Source organism: Arvicanthis niloticus, chromosome 2, assembly GCF_011762505.2.
Source record: "Arvicanthis niloticus isolate mArvNil1 chromosome 2, mArvNil1.pat.X, whole genome shotgun sequence".
NCBI lineage: Eukaryota > Metazoa > Chordata > Mammalia > Rodentia > Muridae > Arvicanthis > Arvicanthis niloticus.
In genome coordinates, this window is record NC_047659.1 from 54,998,380 (window position 1) to 55,022,661 (window position 24,282).

Sequence of the window (24,282 nt, forward strand, 5' to 3'; positions counted from 1 at the left end):
CTTCTTCCTCTAGTGTATATAGGAAATAACTTGAATAATGTGTATTACTTTCTATATACATCCAACAGAACATTGTTTGACTGAATCACTGAAATGTGTATCTGTTACAGAAAGGGACTTTTGAAATCAAAGGGACTTCATTTGAATATATCTCCAATTGCAGACAGTGTTAAAATGCATTTAATGAATCTGAAAACTGTACTCTAAAATCTAGTAGTCATCAAATAACATCTTTCAAATGCAAAAGTGAAGGAGGCAAGTTCATTCTTCCATGGAGGCTGGCTCATTTTCAAGGCTTTCTTCAATAAGCACTGAAGCATAGGAAGGGAAGCTGTGTTGATGTGGCCATCTCCTGTCTGAGATGATCAAGCCAGTGCCTCGTGCTGCTGTGACCACATCCACGTGACTGATTCTCCGAGGATGAGCCTTCTTAGGCTTTTCCTCAAATCTTCATCTTTTTGCATAAACCCCATAATTGACACCAAGCCACAGTGTCAGGCATCATTGGCTTTCCCCTCATGTTTTCCACTCATTTCTGGATTCTTCCAAGTCAGGGGATGTAACTGGCTCGATCAGGAACTAAAATAAAGGCCATTGAAACAGCAGTGACTTCCAAGCTCTTTGCTAAATTTAGCTGCTCAATACTTTCCACTCAAATGAAAGCCATGAACTACAATTAGAACGTTAGAACAGAATGGGAGCTTAAAGGTCATCTAATCTTACTCCCCCATTTCTCCGTTCAAAGTGTGGGGCCCAGACATATGCTGTGGTTTGCTGGAGGCCACAGAGCTTATTAACAGTGGAACTTCAACGGAGATCTCCTCAGCCCTGGGGCAGAACTAACCTCTCCAGATCTCAAGCACAAATATAGCTGATGTTACTAGTTGTGGCTTATTGTCACTAGCCATTCATTGATGTGGTGGTTGAGCGTGTAACAACAAAGGTATCTGACTTGTAAGTTGCTATAAAGAAATGACATGATTCTATACCCAGCCCCTGCCCCCCACTCTAAAAACTTCCTGCTTTATGTTCATCAATAATGAATGACCCATCCCTGTAATGCTCAGAGGGAGCTTACACTGCACTTTTGAGCAGCCGGTTAGTAATGTACAGTGGATAGAGCCTTTCTTTTAAATCCCAGGGCAGCAGGTCCTTCAAGGCTAGCATTGCAATTTCAATTAGCTCCTGAGTGAAAGCTTGGCATGTGTATTAGTGAGCAGGGACACAATTAGCTTATTCTTCCTTTCCGTGTTGTGTTGAGAGGATCCAAAGGATTGGTGGTGGATCAAGCAAGTCAGGCATCGCTGGATTTTGAAGAAGGGTGTTGCTCAGACCTCGACATCTTCACTTGCTCACGCTGGAATTACAGAGATTTATTACAAAGCACTGTGTGGCTTGGTGAAGGGTGCCTCAGGAGACACTCCGGGTAGCACTTGAGCTCTGTCTTTTTGAGTGCTTCACCGCTCTGTCTTGTCTTAGTCTCATCGTTAGCATGGAGCCCAACAGCCCCAAAAAGATACAATTTGCTGTGCCTTTATTCCAGAGTCAGATTGCTCCAGAGGCGGCCGAGCAGGTAAGGAGGAGCGGGTGGGGAGTGAGTCCTGGGTACTGGGCAGTAAAGCCGTGCATTCTTGCTAGATGAAAGGTTCTCTGCTTTCTACATTTGCCTAAATTTGTGACTTTTACGATAAGAAAGGAGTTTGCTTTTCCACTCGTGTTTGCGGGTGCACTGGGGAACAATTGGCTAAAATGTTTAGCAGCCCTTAATTTTATAGAAAATTAGACCTTCTGGTCTGGTGCTGGCTTTTGCTTTCTAACAACACTTTCAACATTTAGAGAAGCTTTGTAAACTTCATCAAAAATTAACAATCTTTTATTTTGTTATTTATAAAACAAAAAGCATTGTAAAAATTAAAGTACTAAAATCCCAGACTAATTTAGTTTTTTAGGTGTCTATTTTTAATGTGGTTTTATTGTGTACCTTAAACCATACTGCTCATGTCCTTTGCCCATTATATATAGGCACTTGATATAAAAAGTACTATTTTACTTTTTCCTAGATTCCTTTGTTTATGTCTGATATTGGTTTCTAACTGTTCATATTTACTTAGATTCTGGTGCAGTGGACCCATTTAAAAGGGTCCTGTGGCACAAAATCAAATGCGGTGTACTTCGGGAATAAGCAAAGAAAGTAATAAGAACTCCAATCTAATCCAATCTAATTGCTCAAAACCCAGAAGATTCCTGAATCCTCTTCCAAATAGTTTATACAAGGTTTTAAAATAAGTATTGACTCCGTGAGTCTTACTTTCTATGATGCTTTCACATAAGGTCCGCCCAGATTCAGGCCAGATAGATATAACCTTGACAGTGTTTGTTTACTGAACTGAACATTGTTTCCATCTTGAACATCATCCATATGCTTTATTCTTTATTGCATTGGCAAATACACTGAGAGTTTAGCTGAACAAATACATTGAATGAATAAAGGCTATCTGAAGCAAGAAGATTCTAATCATAATATTTTAGTTTAAACTAAATGTATATATTTTTCTTCTACACTTTTGAGGAATTTTTATGTATTTATTTACAATTTCACACACATACACACACACACACACGCACACACATGATACATGTATCTTAATCATATTTATCCCAACTACCTCATTCCATTGACATTAATATATCCTTTCTCTCTCATCTTCTTTCCCTTTTATTATTTTTAATTCACTGCCTGAAGGAATTAAAATACGCATTCTTATAAGATCTGTATTTTGGTTGACCTGCCAATTTGGTATAAATATTAAGTTAGAAAGTTAAAAGTTAACCATACTAATTGAAATCCAAAGTGACATTGCCAATCAAACTATAACCCACAGTAGAAATTTAAGGCTTCCAAATTTGCCTCAATTAGTGAGAGCAAGGGACCTTGATATCATTGCCAATGTCACGAGGTGTTACCACAGTCACTTAAGAAAGTTAACCATCTTTGTATTTTACAGTATATTAATTTCAGTTGCATTTTTGATTATATACAGCTATTATTTTTCCCTTGGAAATGTAGCTTTGTGGTCAAATGTAGCTTTGTGGTCAAAGAAGACATTACATTAGTAATGTCTGGCAGTTCTTATAGCTTCCTGTGCTCTAAGATATATAGTGAGCATATACTGTGTTCCTTCTAGAACTTTGCTTATGTGTATTAGGGAAAGAAGAGGGTCAGCAGCTTTGCGATCTGTAGAGCCAATTAGGGGAAGCATCTGATTCTCACACTGACATTAGCTGGGCCTTTGCTGTTCACAGATCAGGAAAAGAAGACCTACACCAGCATCCCTTGTGATTCTCAATGAGCATAATCCCCCAGGTAAAGAGGCATGATGTCTTTCTTATTGGTGAGATGGAGCGGGGCTGTCTAAAGAGGTCCAAAGAGCATGGCGTTGATGATAAGTTCCAGCTTAGGGTTTCAGTTAGCTAAAAGGGATAATAAACAAAATCATGGCTATATAGTATAAGAATCGGCTCCACCAACAGTCTACCTTTTCTTCTAGACCAGTGGTTCTCAACCTTTCTAATGTTGCCACATTTTAGAACAGCTCCTCCTGTTGTGGTGAACCCCCAACCATAAAATTATTTTCATTGCTACTTCATAACTGTAATTTTGCTTCTGTTATGAATCACGATGTAAATATCTGTCTTTTATGATGGTCTTAGACAACCCCTGTGATCTTGTTTTCTGAACAAAGTGGTTGAGACCTACAGATTGAAAACCATTGTTCTAGAATGACGCACTGCTAATCCCACAGTGTGCCATGCTTTGTCAGCGTCGGTTTCTGTGTGCTTATATGAAATCTGCTTCAGGCCTCATTGATAAAGTTACTAAAAGTTGCTTAATTAGGTTTTGAGGTTCAAGTTGCAGCTCTAGAGATGATTATATTTTTGCAGAATGTGATTTTATTTATGGTATGGGAAGGGCAACATGCCGGCATTAGCTGCAGCCTTGCTGCTGATGTCATCTCTGAATAATGCAATTGAAAAGGAAGCAGATCAATTTTCAGTGCTGCCCATTTGAGAGCCATTCCGAACAGTTGCATCCATTTGTCGAGGTTTTGGTTTCCATTTCCTGTAAAAAGTAAAACTGCATTATTAGTCTCGATAAAGAATTATGGTCTGTAATAGACAAACATTGTTTACTTACTGAGTGGAGTGATTTTCATCTTACATTTAATGGCAGCCCTAAAAATACAAGCAGACCAAAAGAGGACATTAATTTTGTTACCCAACAAATCTCAAGGTTTTTGTTGTTGTTGTTGTTGTTGTTGATGGTGGTGGTGGTGGTATGTGTGTGTGTGTGTGTGTGTGTGTGTGTGTCTACATGCACACACATGTATGTCTGTAAACAAAAGAGGATGGAAACGAGTTTGAATAATGGAAAGATAATATGTCTATTTATAAGTTGTGAATGAGCTCCTCTAGGAATTTAAGGACAAAATAGTTTTGGCCTCTTCTTAACTCTGCGATCTTCTTAATTAGAGAAACACACAAAAGTAAAGAAAAATTCTCTTAGAATATTTATTATTGTGCCTATATACAGAAAAATTAGAAGCTCACTGGAGACAAATAAGCTATCTCTGCCGAGAACAAAGCATTTTAATTTGATCCTTAACCTTTAAACTGCACAGTATTTTATCATCTTTAAGCATACTGCCTTCATAAGTGCTAACTTATATGGAGCTGAGTCAGAGGTACAAATGATATGTACGTGCTTATAGATTACAAATAAATGTACGTTTGTACATACAGTGACTAAATGTTTTTAATATGTAAGTGAGTTCATAGAAATTTTTAATCCATACCTTCCTCATAACAGCAAAAATTTCCATAATACCCCAGTATTTGCCTTCTGATAGAATACTGTCTGGCTTGACTCATAGGTATCTTTCAAACCACTAGAGATTAACTATCCATGTTATTCAAGTATTACTATGATCTAAACATAGTAAGACCATGCCACTAGTCTTTGTAGCTCTTTTTTGAAACTCCACATAGTAATTGATATGTCTTAAATGCTAAATAGGGGCCATTTTTGCACAAAAGAAAAGTATGAGAGAGGTGAACTGGCTTTTGTGACATTATTCCAAAGAAAAACCTCAAGCAGTTCTGACCCCAGAGTCTATGTTTTTCCTGTAGCCTTACAATAATAACCTTGAACATAGGTTATCTATTGCACAAACTAGATTCTCAGTTCTTACAAGCAGGCAAACCCAGCATTTAGGGAAAGTTCTCTGAGCTACTTACTCCAACAAATGAGGAACTATATTTGATATCCTGGGGAACTATTTAGTGTTGACCTAGAAAGCTTGCTTTTAGGAGACTTTCCAACCACCAAGTCCCCGTTTCTCCTATTATTCTTGTCCCTCTCTGTGGTGGTGCCACTGGAGAGAAGTTAGCTGTGACCAGCATCTTACACAAAGCGCTGTCATCTTGGAGCTATTATCTACCTGGATCTTCATTTAAGTGAATGGTCACTGTGTATAGAACTGGCATCAGTGTGCGTGTGAACCATACTTAGAATGAGAGACAGATTCTGAAGCAAAGCCCTAGATCTAAGACTTTTCCTAGTAAAAATGATATAACCCAGCATCTGAATTTACCAAGGAAAAAGCTTGAAGTCAGTTTTCCTCAGCCAAACGAATAATGAAAATAATGAAAAGACTATAAACCGAATATAAATTTGGCTACTGGTTATTAGTCATATAGTCCTGGGTAAGGGACATCTCCAAGCTTTATCATGTATCAGGCAGATACAATAGTGCCCATTCGTTTCTACTTCACGGGCTATTTTCATGAACCAATGATTTAACATAAATATACCTTCAAACTGCAAAACAAACATTGAGGTTTATTGTTAATTGATATCGTTTAGAAATCAGCCTTTGCATGCTGCACTTAAGATCCAGTAGAACAAGCTCCAAAGCAGCTTCGTGCTCACATCTGCCCTGAGAAGTTCTGTCTTCTGCAGCGATTCTTAGTTACAACCATGTGGCCACGTGAAGAGCACTCCTTAAGAGCCCCTACCTTTGCAAAGCAGCAGCCTCTTCTGCCCTCAAAAAGCATTGGACTTAAACAGATAGGGAATGGTGAAGTTTTAAGTACTGGGGAGAAAAATCTAAACAATCCTCTTTAATTCACTGAAGCAGCCCTAAAAATAATTAGAGATTCTTTAAATTATATGTCATTAATACTGTTTAAGATCCAAATCCCTGCAAATGTTTTTTTCTGGTCAATAAATGAAGCAAAGAAGGCTAACTTTTTCATTATAGATAGTTAATTAGTGGATAGTTTTATGTGGATATGGTAGCACAAGTCTATAATCCTAGAACATAGGATGCTGAGATACTTTTGCCCCAAGTTCTATCTGTCCTGAATTATATAAGATATACCTGCCCAACACTGGTTATTTTGTGTAGAGTGTGAAAAGTTGTCTTAAGACTAGAAAAAAATGTTTTCCAATGTTATATTAATGAATTGCAACCATGACTAACTAAGAAGTGTAGTTTTCTGTGGCTACTATTATTTACCACATTAGACATTAGCACAAATTGTAAGTTATGAAAGAGTATTTAAAAGAATGGCTTAATTTTAGATTTAAGTATATATATATATGCATTTCTCATACTGCTGTACTTCAGAATGGAACAGTAGAACGGGATGATCTGTTAACATGTCAGTACAGTTGTTTCATTTTTCACTAGTTTGACTCTGATGTAACCACAGAGAAGATAGATGCCTGATTCGTCTGATCCCATGGCAATAAATTATGCCCTCAGTTCTTTCCTCACAAAAAAGCTCGAATTCCCCCCAGTAGATGCCCTATGAAACAGGTATACACATTATAAGTCTATATTATCTTTTTACACAGGTCAGCAAATCATCTTAACTCAAAATTGCAGAAACACTAAAGGCCAATAGCAGATACTGTGCCTCTGCTGTAGGCAGGAAAGAATCTAAGTACTTACTTTCCAAAATAACTCTGAACAGTCAGATGACAGTAACAAAATACCAGGAACATAAGATCTGGGACTCAGCTGTCATCAAAGACAAATGTCACCTTTTCCCTGTCTTCTCAGGTCAGTAACTTAAGCAAATTTTGAAAAAAAAAAAAAACAAACTGCTTCTTCTTCTGTATTTTCTGTTCCTTTTCCAACAGAGCTTATCAGTTTCTATGAAATTCTATCTTAGAGCATTGTTATCTATTCTTACAGTAAACACAGTTGGCTTTTGCTCTTCTGTAGTCTGTAGTCAACGGGTCTGGTCCTTATAGCAGTACCTGGATTCACACATAAATCATTTTAATGCAGCAATAAATGACAGAAATGCCTTTTGTAATTTACTGTATCTCATATATGGATTTTCTTGAACATTATCTTTAAGCAGACATAAGACTGCATATTTGGCAATGGGTATGTTATGGTTTCAATGTTAAGTGTCACTCAAAGGCTCAACATCCTCAAATCTTGACCATTAGCCTTTGGCACTGCTGAGGTACGATGGAAACTTTTGGAAATAGAAACTTCCTGGACAGAAGCAAGGTTCTTTGGGTAGTGTCCAGCTGTCAGGAGATAAGTCTACTATGCTGTCTTACCCTACCACCAGCCCACGAGAAGCCTAGGCAATCACTTTAAAGCCATGGGGGAAAATGAGTGTCTCCTCATGGTAACAAAAAACTGAATAATACACAGAATTAGAACTCCAGAGTTAGAAAAAGAAAACATTTAGAAAATACTGCTATTCTAATCTCACATTGTTACAGAAGGACATAAATCACCTCAGCTTCCTGAGAATGGCTCTACAATATGCAGGATATATATATATATATATATACACACACACATCTGGATTTCAGTTTCAAATCTATTTAACTTTAGAGAGGTTAAAAAGTAGTTTCTTATGCCAAATTGAAAAAGTTCTCGGACAATGAATCTTCACTTATTCTCTTCAATAAAAGTTGTTTTTCTCCTATTGTAAAACAATTCCCTATTGTTACTTTCATCAACTATCCATTACCAGAACCACTAAGCGTTTTAGAGAACTCTTTCCAAAATACTCCCCAATCTGTCTGCATTTCGAGCCCAGAGCTGGACACAACCTTCCTGTAAAAAGCCAGCCTAGACCAGGCTTTGTGAATATTAAAGTTTGCGGCATCCTTTCTTTTCCACTTACTGTTAAGCAGAGGCTGTATGGTTACAATTATATTTAATGGGCTTGAGGCCTATTAAATATGATTGAACTATAAGAGGTCTGAAGCTAAGTGAAGATTTAGGTAAGTACCCCAGACTTTAAAAGCTTATTATACATCTAAAATTGTGACTGGAAATACAGTGTAAAATGATTTGGGAGGGTATTTATTGAATTTACTTCCAAGCCAATTTGGGGAAAATTGGCTTTCTCTTGACTATTTTACCCCTAAATTATCTTAGAAATACAAATTAAAATAAAAGAATATTATCATATACCTTGGGGTTCTAAAATCACTTAACTCGAAACTCCTTACAATCTTGATAGTAAGTCCAGCAACCTGAAAGAACTAGGATCCCCAAAATTTGGGAATATGTGACTCTGCAAAATGGAAAGAAATCCAGTGGCATTCTGTATACCATGGAGGGTGACCTGTAAACAAGACACATTGTATAATGTTGAAACTCAGTCACCTAATGGGATTTCTGCAAAGCCCCATATTTAGAATCCTAGCTAGAACATATGCTGTCATTCAAAAATAAAGGAGCTCCAGACATTTTGGGTGATTTCTCAGAAGTCTTTTTGTTCAGAACTAATGGGAAGCTTTGTAGTATCATCAAGTAAAAGTGGAGATGCATTTGCTTCGTTAAGAGAGTCACACGAATAAACACCTTAACAGCAATATTATTGATTTTCAAAATGAATGATGATGTAGTCAAAAGACCACACCATGAATGGAAGCTCTGGAGACACTGAGGATTTTTCCAGGAACTTTACTATCTGAGTAAGATATCACATGACTCTTGGAGATGACAGTGATCTCCAAAGACCTGAAATCAACTGTGTCCAAATAAAAGTTATGTTGATCCATAGTATACAGGCAAGCTTTCTTTCTAGATTTCCTTATCTTCTTTAGCAATATGATTTTTATTCTGATCCAGTCTCCATGGATTGCTCAGAAATTATTCTGCCTTATTACTATTAACTACAGTGAAAAGCCCAAATCCAACGTTTGAAGTCCACTCAACAGTTATCTAATACTAATTTCTAAGGAATGTCAGAGAAGTCTGTGGGTTTTTTTTCTTCAGCATTTATTTTCATTCACTCTTGGATGTCAAGCCATGTGGAAAGATTTAAAGACAAATGATGTAAGCTGCTTCTAAGGATCATCCACTATGCAATTGATTGACTTAACATTTTCATAATTATTCAGCCTGTATAACCAATTTGTACAGTCAAATGGAATGGTTGAGTCAAAGGCAAATTTTAACTCTTAGTAATAACAATGTGTGTTATATTGTAAGCATTCAAATAAAGTAATATAATATTCAAATTAAACTGAAATGAAAGGGTAAATAATAAAAATTTTATTTTGTCAAGATGATAGTTTTTATTGATTTTTGAATAATCGCACACATACTCACCTCTTACATGGAGTTTAAAATATAATTGGTGAAATATGATAGAATGACCATTGGCTAGACTAGTATCTCTATTTTAGTGTCTGTTTCTTCTTGCAGCTTAAAGCAGATGAAAACACCTAGACAGGGCACTATATGTCATAGAAGTGCCTGGCTTTCAAGTGGACCTGGTTTGAATTCCAGCTTTGCCAGTAGCTAGTGAGACATTGGCTGTATGCTTCATCTCTTTGAGCTTAGTTTCTTTCTTTTATAACAGAATGTTGAAGTATGAAAAACTGCTCTGCAGAATAACTACTACCAAGTGAATCCTGAAGATTTCCAATGCTCCTTCACAGGCTGTGGGAAAAGCATATACATTATTAAGAAATAATTCCACTGTTTTTGAATCCTGTTAGGCAGTCATAAATAGTCCCCAAGAGATATGATCACTTGTGGGGAAAAAGTCTAATGCCTCAAAACCTATCAGAAGTGTGCACATCTGTAGAATTGTTATATACTCTATAATGCAGAATTGATTCAACCTTGTATGTCCTTGTTGGCGAATACAATTTTCACAGCATAGAGCTTGAGTTCTTAAGAACTGATTTTTAAAATAAGCCTCCTACTGTTGTCTATACCATTATTAAAATGATTAGACTCGATAACATATTTCTGACAGACATGTTTGACCAGCAATGAAATTTTATTTTAATAGTATGGCAAATGAACCTCAAGTATTCATTATTTAAGAAGTTCTTTAGGAACGTTTCTGAAATGCTCTGCTGGATCATTTTTAATTCCAGTCCATTCATTCTGACTTCCTTTCATACATCATCCCCAGCCTATATTCTTGCAGGGGTTTCTTTGATTCCTTGAAGTGATTCTTCTAAGCCAACGTTTGAAGAATTTTTCTAGACTGACTCATTTGTAGGAATCAGTCTCTGTCATTCCCAATGCTCATATTTAAACTGCAGGACAAGACTTACTGAAATTTCAAAAGCTCTCCCTATCTGATGGACCCAGAGCTTGACATTGTTATTCTAACACCTTATTCTAGAATACTTTACTTGATTTTACTATAGACTTTAATTCAGTGAATATTCATCAGTTGGTCCCTAGTCTCAAATCCTATAAGGACATGTAATCTAGATAACAGAGATGAGTGGTTTTGGATGGGAAAGGAGATAATTAGAACAATATAAGCCTAAACTACTAAAACCATGATGAAATCCATCCTGGCCAAGGAATAGAAGCATTTCTTATTATATCCACTGTTCTGTTAAGCATATGATTGACTCCGCTTGGTTTTCTAATTTTAAGTGTTTAAAACTGAGGTTGAAACTAATCTTTTGCTATTCATTCTAAATCACTCATTGAGTAGATAGATGTTAAATGCTGAGAAGCTAGGACATTTACATCCACTTTTAAAGTCCTCAAATGTATTGTAACCCTTTCTGACATTTTAGAGAACGCATTACTCTCTAAGGGATGAAATAAGGGTGTGCTCCTCAGTATGCTCATGGAGAAACTTAAATAAGAAAAGTTCACAATTTGATATTATGTATTTTGACAATGAAGCTGGTAGTACATGGCCAAAGATTTCTATAAATATGCAATATATTTCACTTCAGTGCAGGAATGTCTACCATAGGACTTTCTTAGAATTAGATTTTAAATTGTAAATAAGCCATGCTGCCCAGAAGAGGTGATTGACTGATAGTAACTGTTTGATGATGTAAATGGATAAAGTTAAGAGTAGAGGCTGGAGTTGCATATGCTCTCTAATGGAGATTAACTCAAAAAAAAAAAAAAACCCATTCATCTTCCTAAAACCTCAGGTAAGGAAGCTTCAAAATATGTCATTTCCTTCAGTCCCATTGTATTTTACTAAGTATTGCAGATGGTCATTTGAAAGAATGCTGGTGTGAGTTCATTAAATAAATAGACATTCATTTTTGTGTTTGCCTGGTAATACTGTCTGTCCAGTATACTTCAAATTTCACGTTCAATTTCAAGTTTAAGGCAACTCATTCAAGTTGCTTCAAGTTGATGGTCAAACCCACCAAACTATAGAACTAGCGGACCTGTGATGGCAGCAGGGTCTGAGGGTGGAGGAGGGGTTGGGATCTCATCAAGCTGGATACTTTATTGAAAGTGAGACTTTGGGGGGTAGGAGTTATTACTCAGAAACAAGCTTCCAAGGCTTGGGATTTTCCATCTTTTCATCTGATTCTACATAGGACTTTTAAAAGAGTCCTACCAAGAATCTCCACACACAATTTAGCAAAAGAAATTACTGGGGAGGAATTTTTATCTTATTTTATGTTGAGATTGGAGTTGTGGTTTACTTTGAGAACATAAGATCATTCAAGTTTTTTTTAAAGTAGACAAACCTACAAGGAAAGTTAAAACAAAAACAGATTTTAGAGATACCTGATGCTTTCATAAGTCCATCTGAATTCCATCTCACATTTTAAGTTGTTGTTACTTTTGAGACACAAATATTTTACAAATACGTTATGAGTTCTTGGAAAAGTATTCTGTAAGGGCTCAAGAGGTGATCACTGAAAGCCAGAGGTAGAAGAAAAAGCCTGTCCCAAAGCATGTGTTCAAATGGAAAAGACTTCACCGTTCAATCCCAGTCTATACTTTGTCCCTTCAGACATTCCCTAACATTCAAGAAATCTCAGCACATTGAAAAATGCTGCATCCTTATCTACAAGTCTTCTCTGTATCATTTACGCAGCTATATGACTTCAAATTATTTGCAATAAGTTGACACAGGGGCAATGAGAGCTGAACAATGCTATTTATAAAATAAAATTGCCAAAGTCTGCATCATTAAAGGGCACAATATTGATAGCCCAATTATAATATAATAACAATACAGACTTAGAAATAATAATAAAAGAAAGTACTACGTGAGATAAAACAGGACATCTGCACTTTTTTATTTCCTGTGCTCTCTGGTATCAATTTCTTATCACTGGGAGAGATAATTTTCAGAATCTTATTCTTCTTATATAAATATGGAAGGGATATTATATATGAATTGACTATACAAAAAGAAAGAATTAAGTCAGTTATACTAAAACTCAGTTTTAAAATAATTACCCTTAGTGATACAGGTAGTTTTGTCAGTCATCTTCTACCATATTTTTTGAGTGATGGTCTCAAAAGTTGAAGTTCATCAAATTACTATAGGAGCTACTGAGCCCTCTGGATGTGCTGGCCTCTGTCTCCTACCCTCCAAGAACTGTGGTTTTATGTGGGTGCTGGGGATGCAAACTCAGTTACTCATGCTACCAAGTGTTTACTCTTGGCTGAATCCCCAGCACCTCTGTACAAACTCAGGTATAAGTGTGCATGCTACTGCAACCCCAACATTGTCAGCCTTCGAGACAGAAGGATCCTTAGAGCTTTCTGGCTGACAGCCAAGTTCCAAGGTCAGATTCTCAAGTACTGAGATAACAGGACTCTGTCCCCAAACCAAGGTCAGTAAGGGTCTATATCTCAAGGGAACAAATCAGAACATGCCTGGCAGAGTAGGCCATCTGACATCTTTTTGACCTAAGCACATCATGTACAACACGTGCACGCACACACACACACCAAAACCCCACACTACTACATATACACAGAGAAAAAATGTAAAAAGTGTATTTAAATGCTATCTCCATTGTATATTTTACTATTTTAGGATTATGTATCTCATTTAAGTTGTTTTCACATTCCCATTTTCCTAAATGGTGAACATTAAGAATTATAACTGTATATAGAAAGCTTAGGCCTTCTGAAAGTGAATGAATTATCTCATCTTATTGTATCATATCTTGTCCTATCTATCTATCTATCTATCTATCTATCTATCTATCTATCTATATATATATTTATAAATGACACATGGTCCTTATATCAGCCCAGGCTGGCCTCAAACTTGCAAGTCTTCTGTCTCAGTTTCTCAAATACTGCTATTTCAGGACGGTGTCACCAAAGCTGATTGCACTATCTGTCTTTGTAAGCACCTCAGTTCTCATACCAGCAGGTCTATAAGTTAGTGGTTCTCAACCCATGGGTCATGACCCCTCTGGGGTTGAAAGACTCAGAGAAGTTGCCTAAGACCATTGGAAAACATGGATATTTACATTACAATTCATAACAACAGCAAAATAACATTATTGAAGCAGCAATTAAAAATAATCTTGTGGTTGTGGATAACCGCAACATGAGGAACTGTATTAAAAGGTCACAGCATTAGGGAGGTTGACAACCACTGTTGCAATGATATCCACATTCTTGCAACTATGAAGACAACCTTAAAATTATTTGGTTGTTCTTCCTCAATTCATTCAGTGAATTTTTAACCAACTCTCATCCACAAGTACAACCTCACCTTCTGTTTTTGTTGGTTTTGCTCTTGCTTATCAACAACATTCTTTGTTTTTTAAGTATTTAAGATCACACACTGGCACAGTAATTTCCAAACTGGTTGTTTGTGACATTAACAAAGAGGTGTGTCATGCTGAGACACATTCCAAACGTAGAACCAGCATAGAACCATTGAGTGTAGATTTGTATCATGATGTGAATCCTTAGTCTTTTAATTCCATTTCCTTGAAGCACAATGGTAGCCCTGCCTCCAGCATTGTTGCTGGAATTAATAAGAAACTTCAAAGCAATGTTACAGATCTCAGACATGTTCCTTCTTCTCTGCTACAGTTTTGTGAGGCTCTGGAAGACATAATTAAATAATAGGTGATTGACTGTGGCAACTTAACTTTCATAATTCAACTGTCAAAGCTCTAATTTATCCCCCATCATGTACCCATCCTAGCTTTTAATTAGCTATGATAAGGCACACAGGAGCTTCTCATGAAAAGATGACATATTCCATCACCTCCTGCATGCTACTTTTGTTCTGTCTTTCAAATGAGCTAGTCATTTCTTCCCTAGTCTATAGAATCTTTATTATATAAATTGATTGACAATTATACTAAAGCTGAGATGTGATTAAAAAAACAAAAACAAAAAAGAGGAAAGTAATTCTATTCAATTATGATTAATATTGCTGCTTTGTTTTTTCTCTGTTATGGGTGTTGGCAGAATGTAAGTATTATGTTCATTTTCCATGTAGCAATTCCTGCTTAAAATACAGTTCAGCATGTACAGAGAATTCAGGTCTAGTAGGGACAGGCTGGGGAAGGATGTGCTTCCTAAAGCACAAGGGCAATCCATTCTCTCAGCATTATTGATTCAGACAGACATTACCCACTTGCCCTTGGTGATTAAGGGTTTTCAAGAGCTAATGCCAGAGACCCACTTTCCCATCACATTTTAGTGAAGAAGAACTGCACGAATGGTTGAGCTAAAGTGGCTCATCTCAAATTCTACCACAGGTAATTTCACTTGGTAACTATCCCAGAGTTCCTGCCTCACTCAGCCAATAAAGGACACTGGAGCCTAGAAATGGCTGGAAATACTTTCAGTCTGGGTCTACAGTCGTAGCCACTGATTCAAAGCAAATGCCAGCTGTACACTTTATGTAGACACTTAAGGAATAAGGAACATGTTAAGAATATATTTTGAAGTCTACTTGGGGCATAAAGGATAAAAGTGCCTCTAAGGTATGAGCAAAGTAATTTAAAAAGAAAAATGCTCAAGTTCAAAGACAAACTTAAAGGGCCTCATGGTGATGAATATTCTTGCTGGTTTTACAGTTTGCAAAGCTTCTTGTCTTACATATCTCAACAACTCAGAGAGTAATCTGTCTCCAATGGAGAGAGGGAGAATGATATGGTGAGCTATTGAAGGTCCAATAGCAGGGAAGGTAGTGCATCTGATGTAAACAGGTATCTATTTAAGTCTTGAGTCTTCCCATAGCATCTTTCCATCCATAAACATGCAACATCAAAACACTCTTGCTATTTTATTTGCTATCCTCTTGGAATAACTACAAGTAAACTCCACACTGTATCTTGCCACATGAGATTCTGTCTCACACAGTGTTTGAAGACTGTACTTATCCATTTCACTGGGAATTTATTTTGAAGTTTACATTTTTATATTTTTTGTGAATATTAATAAAAAGACTTCTAAAAAGTTAACAGTGGGGATCTTACTATGTGATAAAAAGAACTCTACAACCAGATAAAAAGAAAAAATAATTGTGTTTATCATCCCTAGCAATTCATCTGTTTGATATCTACATATTAAGATATGTTTAAAAATTGTCTTGGCTTAAAACATGTAAATAGAAAGGTTATGATTTTGCCTTTGGATTTTAGTTAATACAGAACGGTAATGACTTGTGCATATACTGAAAGTCGTCTTTTTGACTCCTCTATTATTATTTCTACCTTAAGGCTCAGAACAAACCCATTTGTCTAGAAAGGTGTATGGATCACACCAGCTAGAAACTTTTATACCTATATGAATAATATTTTGTTGGACTGGTTAACACATTTGCTCCAATTGACATCTAATTTTTTTTAACTTAAGTTTTTGGAGAATGTCATTCTTTCTGGTCTGACCATTCCTTTGTAATGGTCAGAAGGAATGGATCATAGAATTAGCCAGTTTTAATGTCAGTGGGGAAAATAAGTGTTTTTAGGAGATTTTGGATGTATTTTGGGTATTAGTTGTGCCCTCTCTTATTCCAAAGCTATAGAATCAAGCTTAGAGGCCCTAAAAGGGGCAAATGCCTAGGAAGATCCTTACCATAGAAGGAGGACAGGGGTCATTAAACCTCATCTGGTTATTGCACAAGGGTTATAACTGCCTTCACTTTTTAAAGTTCCTACAATGGTGATGCTTTAACCATTAAACTTCATGCATTTTGTGTTCATAGTCATCAGTTAACTTGGTCTTGGATGTACAACACAGAACAATGTTCTCAAAGTCATTTCATCAAGATGAGTGTTAGTGGTAGAGAACCTGTAGGGGCTTCCTGACTTTGGTGCAGACATGCCTTGGGATAAACATCACAGGGGAGGAGACTAGTGGTTACAGATGCAGGCAGTTTTATGTCATGATGATCTGGGGATTTCTTGAGTTTTAGAGATGATTGGAAACCAGAATACATTATATTAGTAACCAAATTTATTTCTTTTGCTGTATTTAAATTATTCACATCAGATTTCAAAGTGTCAGCAAAATGGGGATATTGAAAACTGAATATATTTTTTTAACACTTTTTAACAAAAATGGGCCCAAGGGTCCAATTCCTTAATGCCATCAGACAGTAAACAGCTTCTATCTGACCAAATAAGTGTATACTTTTCTTTGATCTTAACTAATTTGTTCCTGGACAAACATGAACTGGGATTTTTTTTCAATTTCTTTACATTGTAAAATAAACATTTAATCCAGTAATTCTTCTGAAACCATTCCTGCCCTCCCACATAACCTATCAAAAAATTGATAGCTACTTGGAAGTTAATACTGAAAATCAAATACGTCTGTTTCATATCCAAAGCATTTACCATTGCACAACTTTGCCAAGTAGTCCAATTGATTGGTTTGCTCATAAGTCTCTTCTGTAAACAGATCTTAATAACTTTGAGAGAAATTATCTTAGAATGAATCTTATACTATGTTCTTCTGGTTCACCCTTTAATGCAAGGAAAATAGAAACAACTAATTCCTGCCCCCACTAATTGCTGGCAAACACACAATATAGATATCTTCCTTTAATAGCATTCCAGCTGTTGTGCGATCTCCTGAATGAGTCTGATAAGATTGTGTCTCATATATTTCTGATAGGTAGGTAATTATTAACATGCCTATCAACGTGGGCATATTTCTCTTATTTGCCATAGTAAATGACCTCATTGCAAGCATCTGGTCCAGTTCCTTGATTCTAAATTAGTTTGACATTCCTTCCTGTAATTCTTTTCCCATACAGAGTACAACCTGCTTTCTATCAAGAAAATTATTTCAGGTTTAATGTTATTTTTTTTTTCCTGTGTGGCAACCAGAGTCTGGAATTTCTTTATTGTCTTTAGAACTATAGGTTTCCATTTTGCATCACGAAAAATCTGAAAAAACTTCAGTTTTGAAATCTTTAAAAAAAAAAAAAAAAACACCTCCTTAGATAAATTATTTCAAACTGTGGCACAAAGTAATCTGGGAAACATACAACATGATTGCCTACTCTAAACCTGTTGTCTAAAGAGCTGAAAAATAAGACAATGACAAAATATAAACAATTTTCTAAACCCACACACAAACCCACACACACACACACACACACACACACACACACACGGTAGAAATGAGGCTTGGGGAGGAATGGGTGGGATGGTGGAGTCAGAAGGAACACAATACCCTGCACATTGAGGATAAGATAGTTCTCATTCTAATTTCATATTAAATATTTATAGCCTTCCTGGAACTAATGCCACAATAATGGAGTCACGGGTATTAAAGGTATTAAAACCCAATTTACTAGATACTCTTAAGAGTAAGCTCAACATACTTATTTTAAAAAGGTGTGTTTACCTAATAATTATGCCTTGGATAATGTTGGCAATGTATCTGTTAGAAGCTCCATGTAATTACCTGAAACAATTAGAGGTCTTAATCATTAAGAGAACTATATAATCAGGCACATATCATTAGCCAAACAAGTAAGATTGGCTACTCCCATGTGCTGACGTGCTGAGTCACTCGTGTGTTGTTGACTTTCTAGGGTATAGGGTATTTGCTATCTTGCCTTGTACGACAGATGCCTGAATAAAAGCTCTGTGGAATGGTGAAGTCTAATTGCCTGATCTCACTCAGTTCAATATACCTGCTCATCACAATGCCCAATGGGAACAATTAATTTTTCGTCTTTTTTTTTTTGATGAGTTTTATATCATTTTAATTGTTTCTTTACTCTTAGTGTGTTTGCTCATGATATGTGGGTGGGGATACATACCTCAGCATACATATGGAGGTCAGAGGACATCTTGTGTAGTCAGTTCTCTGCATCCACTGACCAGGGGTTCTGAAGACTGACCTCTGGGTTGCCAGGCTTGTAGAACAAGTGCCTTTCCTTCCAGTTGTCCCCGTGTTCTCATATCAACTGAGCTTGAATTGCCTGCACGTACTCCAAGTATCTAACGTGGGTTCTGGGAGGTCTGAGGATTTCTAAGTCAGAAGAACCCTGTATCATTTTATAATAGGGACATTTGCCATACTCATATATTGTTAACAACTATTTGTCTCACGACTTCAACACACCCAGTTTGAGGAAGGCTTTATTTTGGCTTGTGTTTTGGAAGTACAGACTGGGAAAGCATTGTAACAGGGGCCTGAGCAGATCCTCACACACATCTCCAGTCAGGCAGCAGAGAGCAGGAATGCTGGTTCGTAGCCAGCTTTACAGTTTCTACTTTTTATGTAGCCTGGGACCCCAGATCAAAGAAGGTTGGGTTTTTCCACCTCAGTTTACCTAATCTTGATAATCTGTCACTGATGTCACCAGAAGCTAACTTCTGCTCATGCACAGGAATTCCAGGGGCCTACATCCTAGTTTCTGTATCTCATGAAATTCACAATTGGTTTCAACTTTCACAACACACAAACATACACTTTTTCTATTGTCAGTGTGTTAGTTGCACCGTTTTCATTTTCAAGCATGTCCAGACTCTCCTATTCATTCTGTCTTGTTCTTAGCCTATTCTGTTTTAATCTAAAAAAAAAAAAAAGCCTAGATATCTAGCAGTGAAGTGTGGCACATTTGCAAAATTTAGCCTTTAGAATGGAAAGAATGAAGGTTTGATGGCTACTGTCCAGTTCTGTCACATTAGGTAAGTTATTCAACTTCTCTCTAGCTTCAGTTGGCTTCCATATAAAATCTAGTTAAGGATATCTACTTCACAATGGTTTTGAACAGGAAAGTAATGAATGAAATGTTTGACCATATGGCCTTACCATAGTACATCCAGGAGTAATAGTAACAAAGACAACATTAATATTTTTGACATTTTTTGTAACAAAATAAAATGTTCTTTTCCTCAGCTATAAACTCCACCAGATCAGTGACTGTATTTTGGTTATGTTTGATGGGAATTTTATGGATTGAAGGATGAAGTATCCTCAAAGGAGATTTGGATTAACACCTGTCATTGCTTATGATTTTACTAAGCTAAATCTTATGATGTCTCAAGTAGGGCTTTATAATAAGAGATCAAAGACATATACTTTGATCTCCATTATAACCTGTAAAACCTCTTTAAAATGTTGCATTTAATTTCTTAGATCAAAATGATTCAATGAAAGGTACTCAAAGTATCTTTAAAGTTGACCAGATCCATAAAAATTGCACAGAGTGTCAGTGGAATGGGCTTCTTTAAATACACAGAACCAAAAAAGAAGCCTGGTGTGACAACACACCTCAGAAATTCCAGCACTTGGGAAGTTGAAGCAGGCGAATAGTGAGTTTAAGATCAATGTGGGCTACATAAAATATGCTCTCTTAAAACCAAACCAAACCAAACCAAACCAAACCAAACCAAACCAAACCAAACCAAACCAACAAAACCTAAAACAACAGCAAAACCCAAACAGTTGCGTTAAAGCTAGTCAGTGCATAAGACTGTGGGCGATGTATTGTTTCTCAGAACTAACAGGTAAGTGTTAATTGTGAATGTGATTACAACTGGGAACAAAATCACATGCAACAAAAACAACTGAAAACATTTCCTTGCAGCTTTCAGATATCGTTTCTGGATGCGTCTGACTTTTGTCATCAACAGCCTTGGGTTTTCAGGCACCTTTTTCTCACAATGCAGACATGTTGAAACGTGAAGTCCCTGTGCCATTATGAGCGACATACAGAGACATTGAAACCCCACCCTCAAAACTCCACCCTACACATAAGCCATTGTAGGAACATTTGACATACTGCACAGACCAAGAAGCTAAGCATTTTGAGCCAAGATCAAAGTGGAAAGCACGGGGCAGGCATTAAGGTGTTAGCAATTGAGGGGCTTAACCTGCCTCCTTTTGGTTTGTTAACAGCTTTGAGAGTCGCAGTATTACTCTTCGAAACAAGTATTTAGATAGGTAGTTCTATGATTAGGTTATTACTTATTTTCTCATGTTTCCTAGAAAAGTTGTTTTACCTTTGTTACTTGTTTGTGAAAAGACAACAAGGGATTATTAAAACAACAACAGTAAGCTGCCTACTGAAAGTCTGGAACTTTGGATTTTAATTTCAATTCTGCCATAATCCAGCTATACAAAATATCTTACCACCTTTGGTAGGTAAATTTTCTTTGAAATATAGTATTTTTTTTTCACCCGAAACCAGTGTAGATTCTGTTTTTATTTGAACATTAAGGAAGGTTTGTGAGGAATAATGATATAGGCACAAATACATCATCATTATCTTGCAAACAGGTTTCTGTTTTTCTTTTCCTCTTCTACATAAAAACCAGTTGTGCTGGCATTCTTATGAAGACAATTACATATACATTTGAAAGGAGGACTAACTGGTAGTCTTTCACAGTTGAAAGTTGCCTACACTACAGCTTCAATAAGCCACAGGTATCATTTAGTCAGACAATGCATCTCCTTTCTCTTTGTTTCTGACCACTGCAGAGATTTAGGTTCCTGGCTTCTTGGCTTTTGCCCTCATCCCATCAGTAACTGCTTAAAAAATGGGTAGACACCTGTTTAAGTTCTATGTCACTTTTACAGACAAGACACTATAGTATTAAGCTTGTGTGAGTCATAGTGAAATTCTCAGCTTCAGAACTAATGTTTTAACATAACTTTCATCTATGATCCAAAGGGTATGGTTCTTTGTAATCATCACAAATACCTGATAGCAGGTAGTGTACCCATTCTTCAGGTACGTCTTTGAAGTCCTTCCCAAATCCTGAGAAGCTAACAGGTTTTATGGCTTCCACCAAAGGCAGGCATTAAAATTGGGTCAACAGCATCTCTTGCGGTTATTTATTTGTGTATTTATTTAAAAAATAATTTGTTTAACAACAAATCTATAAACTGATAAGAAAAAACCATTGGAAACAGATACATGAATATCAGTTCATATATATATATATATATATATATATATATATATATATGAATATACGTAGTCATCACTATGAACATATATGAGTATGATTTGAAGCTAATTCTGTGGCCCACTCTAAGTCTGCACTTTAATCATCTAACCACTGTTTAGCCACATTTTCCACATTGCTGAGTATTAGTCAGAGGAATTTTTTTCTCAGTTCTCTTTAAATTTCATATAGCTTACTTAAAAAAAAATTCTATACGGCATTGCCTGGAAGATGACTTGATGAGTAAATGAATTTGCTAACAAGCCTGACAACATGAGTTCAATCCTAGAGCCATGTGGTAGAAGGAAAGGACCAACTCTTGCCAAGTGGCTTTTAACTACATCTGTGCTTTGGCATGTTCATGTGTGTTCACATACATGCAGCCACATGCGGGCATGTGCCTGCACACACACAGATAAACAAACGATGGAAGAAAATTAAAAGTAAAGTTTAAACGTATGTTAATTTCCCCCTTGCTGTTGTCTTAAATGGAAAAACAAAGACCTGATAGGGTGGTGCTCAATGGAAGGGTGTTTGCTTAATATGTACGGGAGGATCTGGGATGGATCACCAGTGCTAGAACACACACAAACACACACACACACACACACACACACACACACACGCACTGAAAACAAAAACTTAAAAAAAAAAAAAAACCCTGAACATTTCTGTGTCTCATTCCTTTTTGCACTAGTTCCTCAGAGGGTGTAGCACTGCCTTGCTCTAACTTTTCAAAGTATCCAGGATTTAGTTGCTAGTACATTTTTATTCTCTCATCATTCAATTAATTAATTGAATAGTGAGTACCTAGCTCTAGGCCCCAGTAAGAGGTAAAATAAACAAAGCCTCTACTTCCTTGGGATACTTGGTGTGACAGGAATAAGTAAAAAGAGGCCTACATCTGATTGTTTTTATCTCTGTTGAGAAAATTATACGAGTTTGTCTCCTGCCAATAGTAGAGAAACAAATTAAAATGTGTAGTCCATGCCATCTTCAGCAAAGCACATCCATTCACATCCATGCATTTAATAGGCACTTGCTACAGAACTCATTATTTTCATAGAAATGTTCACATTATAAGCCTTTTGTTTGCCCTATCAAAGATGTGGGATACCAGTTAAAGATTTCTGGAAAAAGTCAACAAAAACCAGGAAACAATTATTACTTGTTTTGTACTGCAAAACATTGGGCTATTTGTGTGCCTAAATGGTCATTCTACTAACTTAAAGTCAGTGAAGAGGATGTATTTATAATTCTAGGTATAGTTTAAGTGTTTGAAACTATGTACATTTAGACTAATCAACTGTAGCCATTTATATAAATTTCCTTAGTATTTTTATCTTTTTAAATATTTAAACACAAAAGTAGACAATAGTGTGCAAACGAACCTATGTTATATGGCCCTTGGCTGTGATGGTTTATCTAAACTAAGAAATTAACAAAATTATTGATAATACAATTCGTGAGTTCAGTTCAGGGGCTAAAAGAAAGTAGATCTCTAGGGGCTGAAGAATAAGCATACAGACTTATTTAAGGAAACAAGTCAGGAAATTGAGAATAGGTCGGAGACATATGAAACAATCTAAGTACTTACAGTAAGACAGAACATGATTCATTGCTTACCAGTGATGCCCACAGCCAGTGCTTAAGAGCTCAGAGCCATGAGGCTGTTTAAAATCGGTGCTGTGCAGGAGGTAGAGCTTCATTCCAGGCTTAGAAAATGGAAAAGTATGAAAAATTGAAAGTATGATAGATTTGGGTACCTGAGTTTTCAGATGGTCCACAGGTACTATGCAATTTGGCCAAAAATGACTCTTCTTGATCTTAATGCTTTAGAGGAGCCTCAGAATATTTACTGGCAAATGTATTTATAATGTAAGATATTGATAGTATAAGTAGTAGTGTTAGTGTAAGTATTGATAGTATAAGAACAAACATCTAAGTTGTTAGTTGCAGTGTCCTGATTCTTCACGAAAAAAAGAGCCGAAGTACATTAAGTCACGGTCCTCATTGGCATATGGTGTCTAGCGACAGAGCAAACCAGGGGTCAAGCTGGGATTTAAACTTGGATCCATCAACTCAGAAGCCCTGTGTTCTTCAGCCAGGATTTATATAAATGCCACCCAGCTTTTATTAACACACTTTTGAAATAAGATTTTATAGGTTTATCAAATCAACAGAACAAATTAAATGGGAATCATGGAACTGAAGCCAAATTTGCTGCCTCCTTTGGTGATCCTCTTTAAAGTCGTGGTTTATGAATCCATCTCTGTGAGAGCAGCTGGAGGACATCAGATATTCTCAAGATGTGAGACGCTCAGGACGCACGTCCCTGAAAACACAAGCAACTAAGACCAGCTTAGACAAGTCAGCTATTTGATAATTAATACTGAAACCTCATTAGAAATATAGTTTTAAGATTAGAGCATAAGATTATAGACAATCTAAGGACAAATTTGCATGCCCAGCACGGCAGAGGCATATTTAAAATACATTATTTCAATGTTTGATTTGGTAAATTGTTTGAAACATTCATACATATTTATAATGTGACTCTTGGCAGGGAGGTAAACAGAGAATATGTT

The 24,282-nt window shown here is 36.5% G+C and overlaps 1 protein-coding gene across 2 annotated transcripts in view; it reads left to right on the forward strand.

Moving 5' to 3' along the window:
* The first annotated feature begins 1,111 nt into the window (after positions 1-1,111).
* The window catches only part of Ppp1r1c (protein phosphatase 1 regulatory inhibitor subunit 1C), a 108,661-nt gene continuing 85,490 nt past the window's right edge, over positions 1,112-24,282 (forward strand). Inside the window, exons 1-2 of one of the 2 annotated variants that reach the window (XM_076928954.1) lie at positions 1,112-1,573; positions 3,304-3,364. In XM_076928954.1, the coding sequence (XP_076785069.1) occupies positions 1,493-1,573; positions 3,304-3,364 (142 nt within the window). In that variant the 5' untranslated portion in view covers positions 1,112-1,492. The remainder of the gene's footprint in view (positions 1,574-3,303; positions 3,365-24,282) is intronic. The other variant, XM_034495038.2, reaches the window with a different exon arrangement.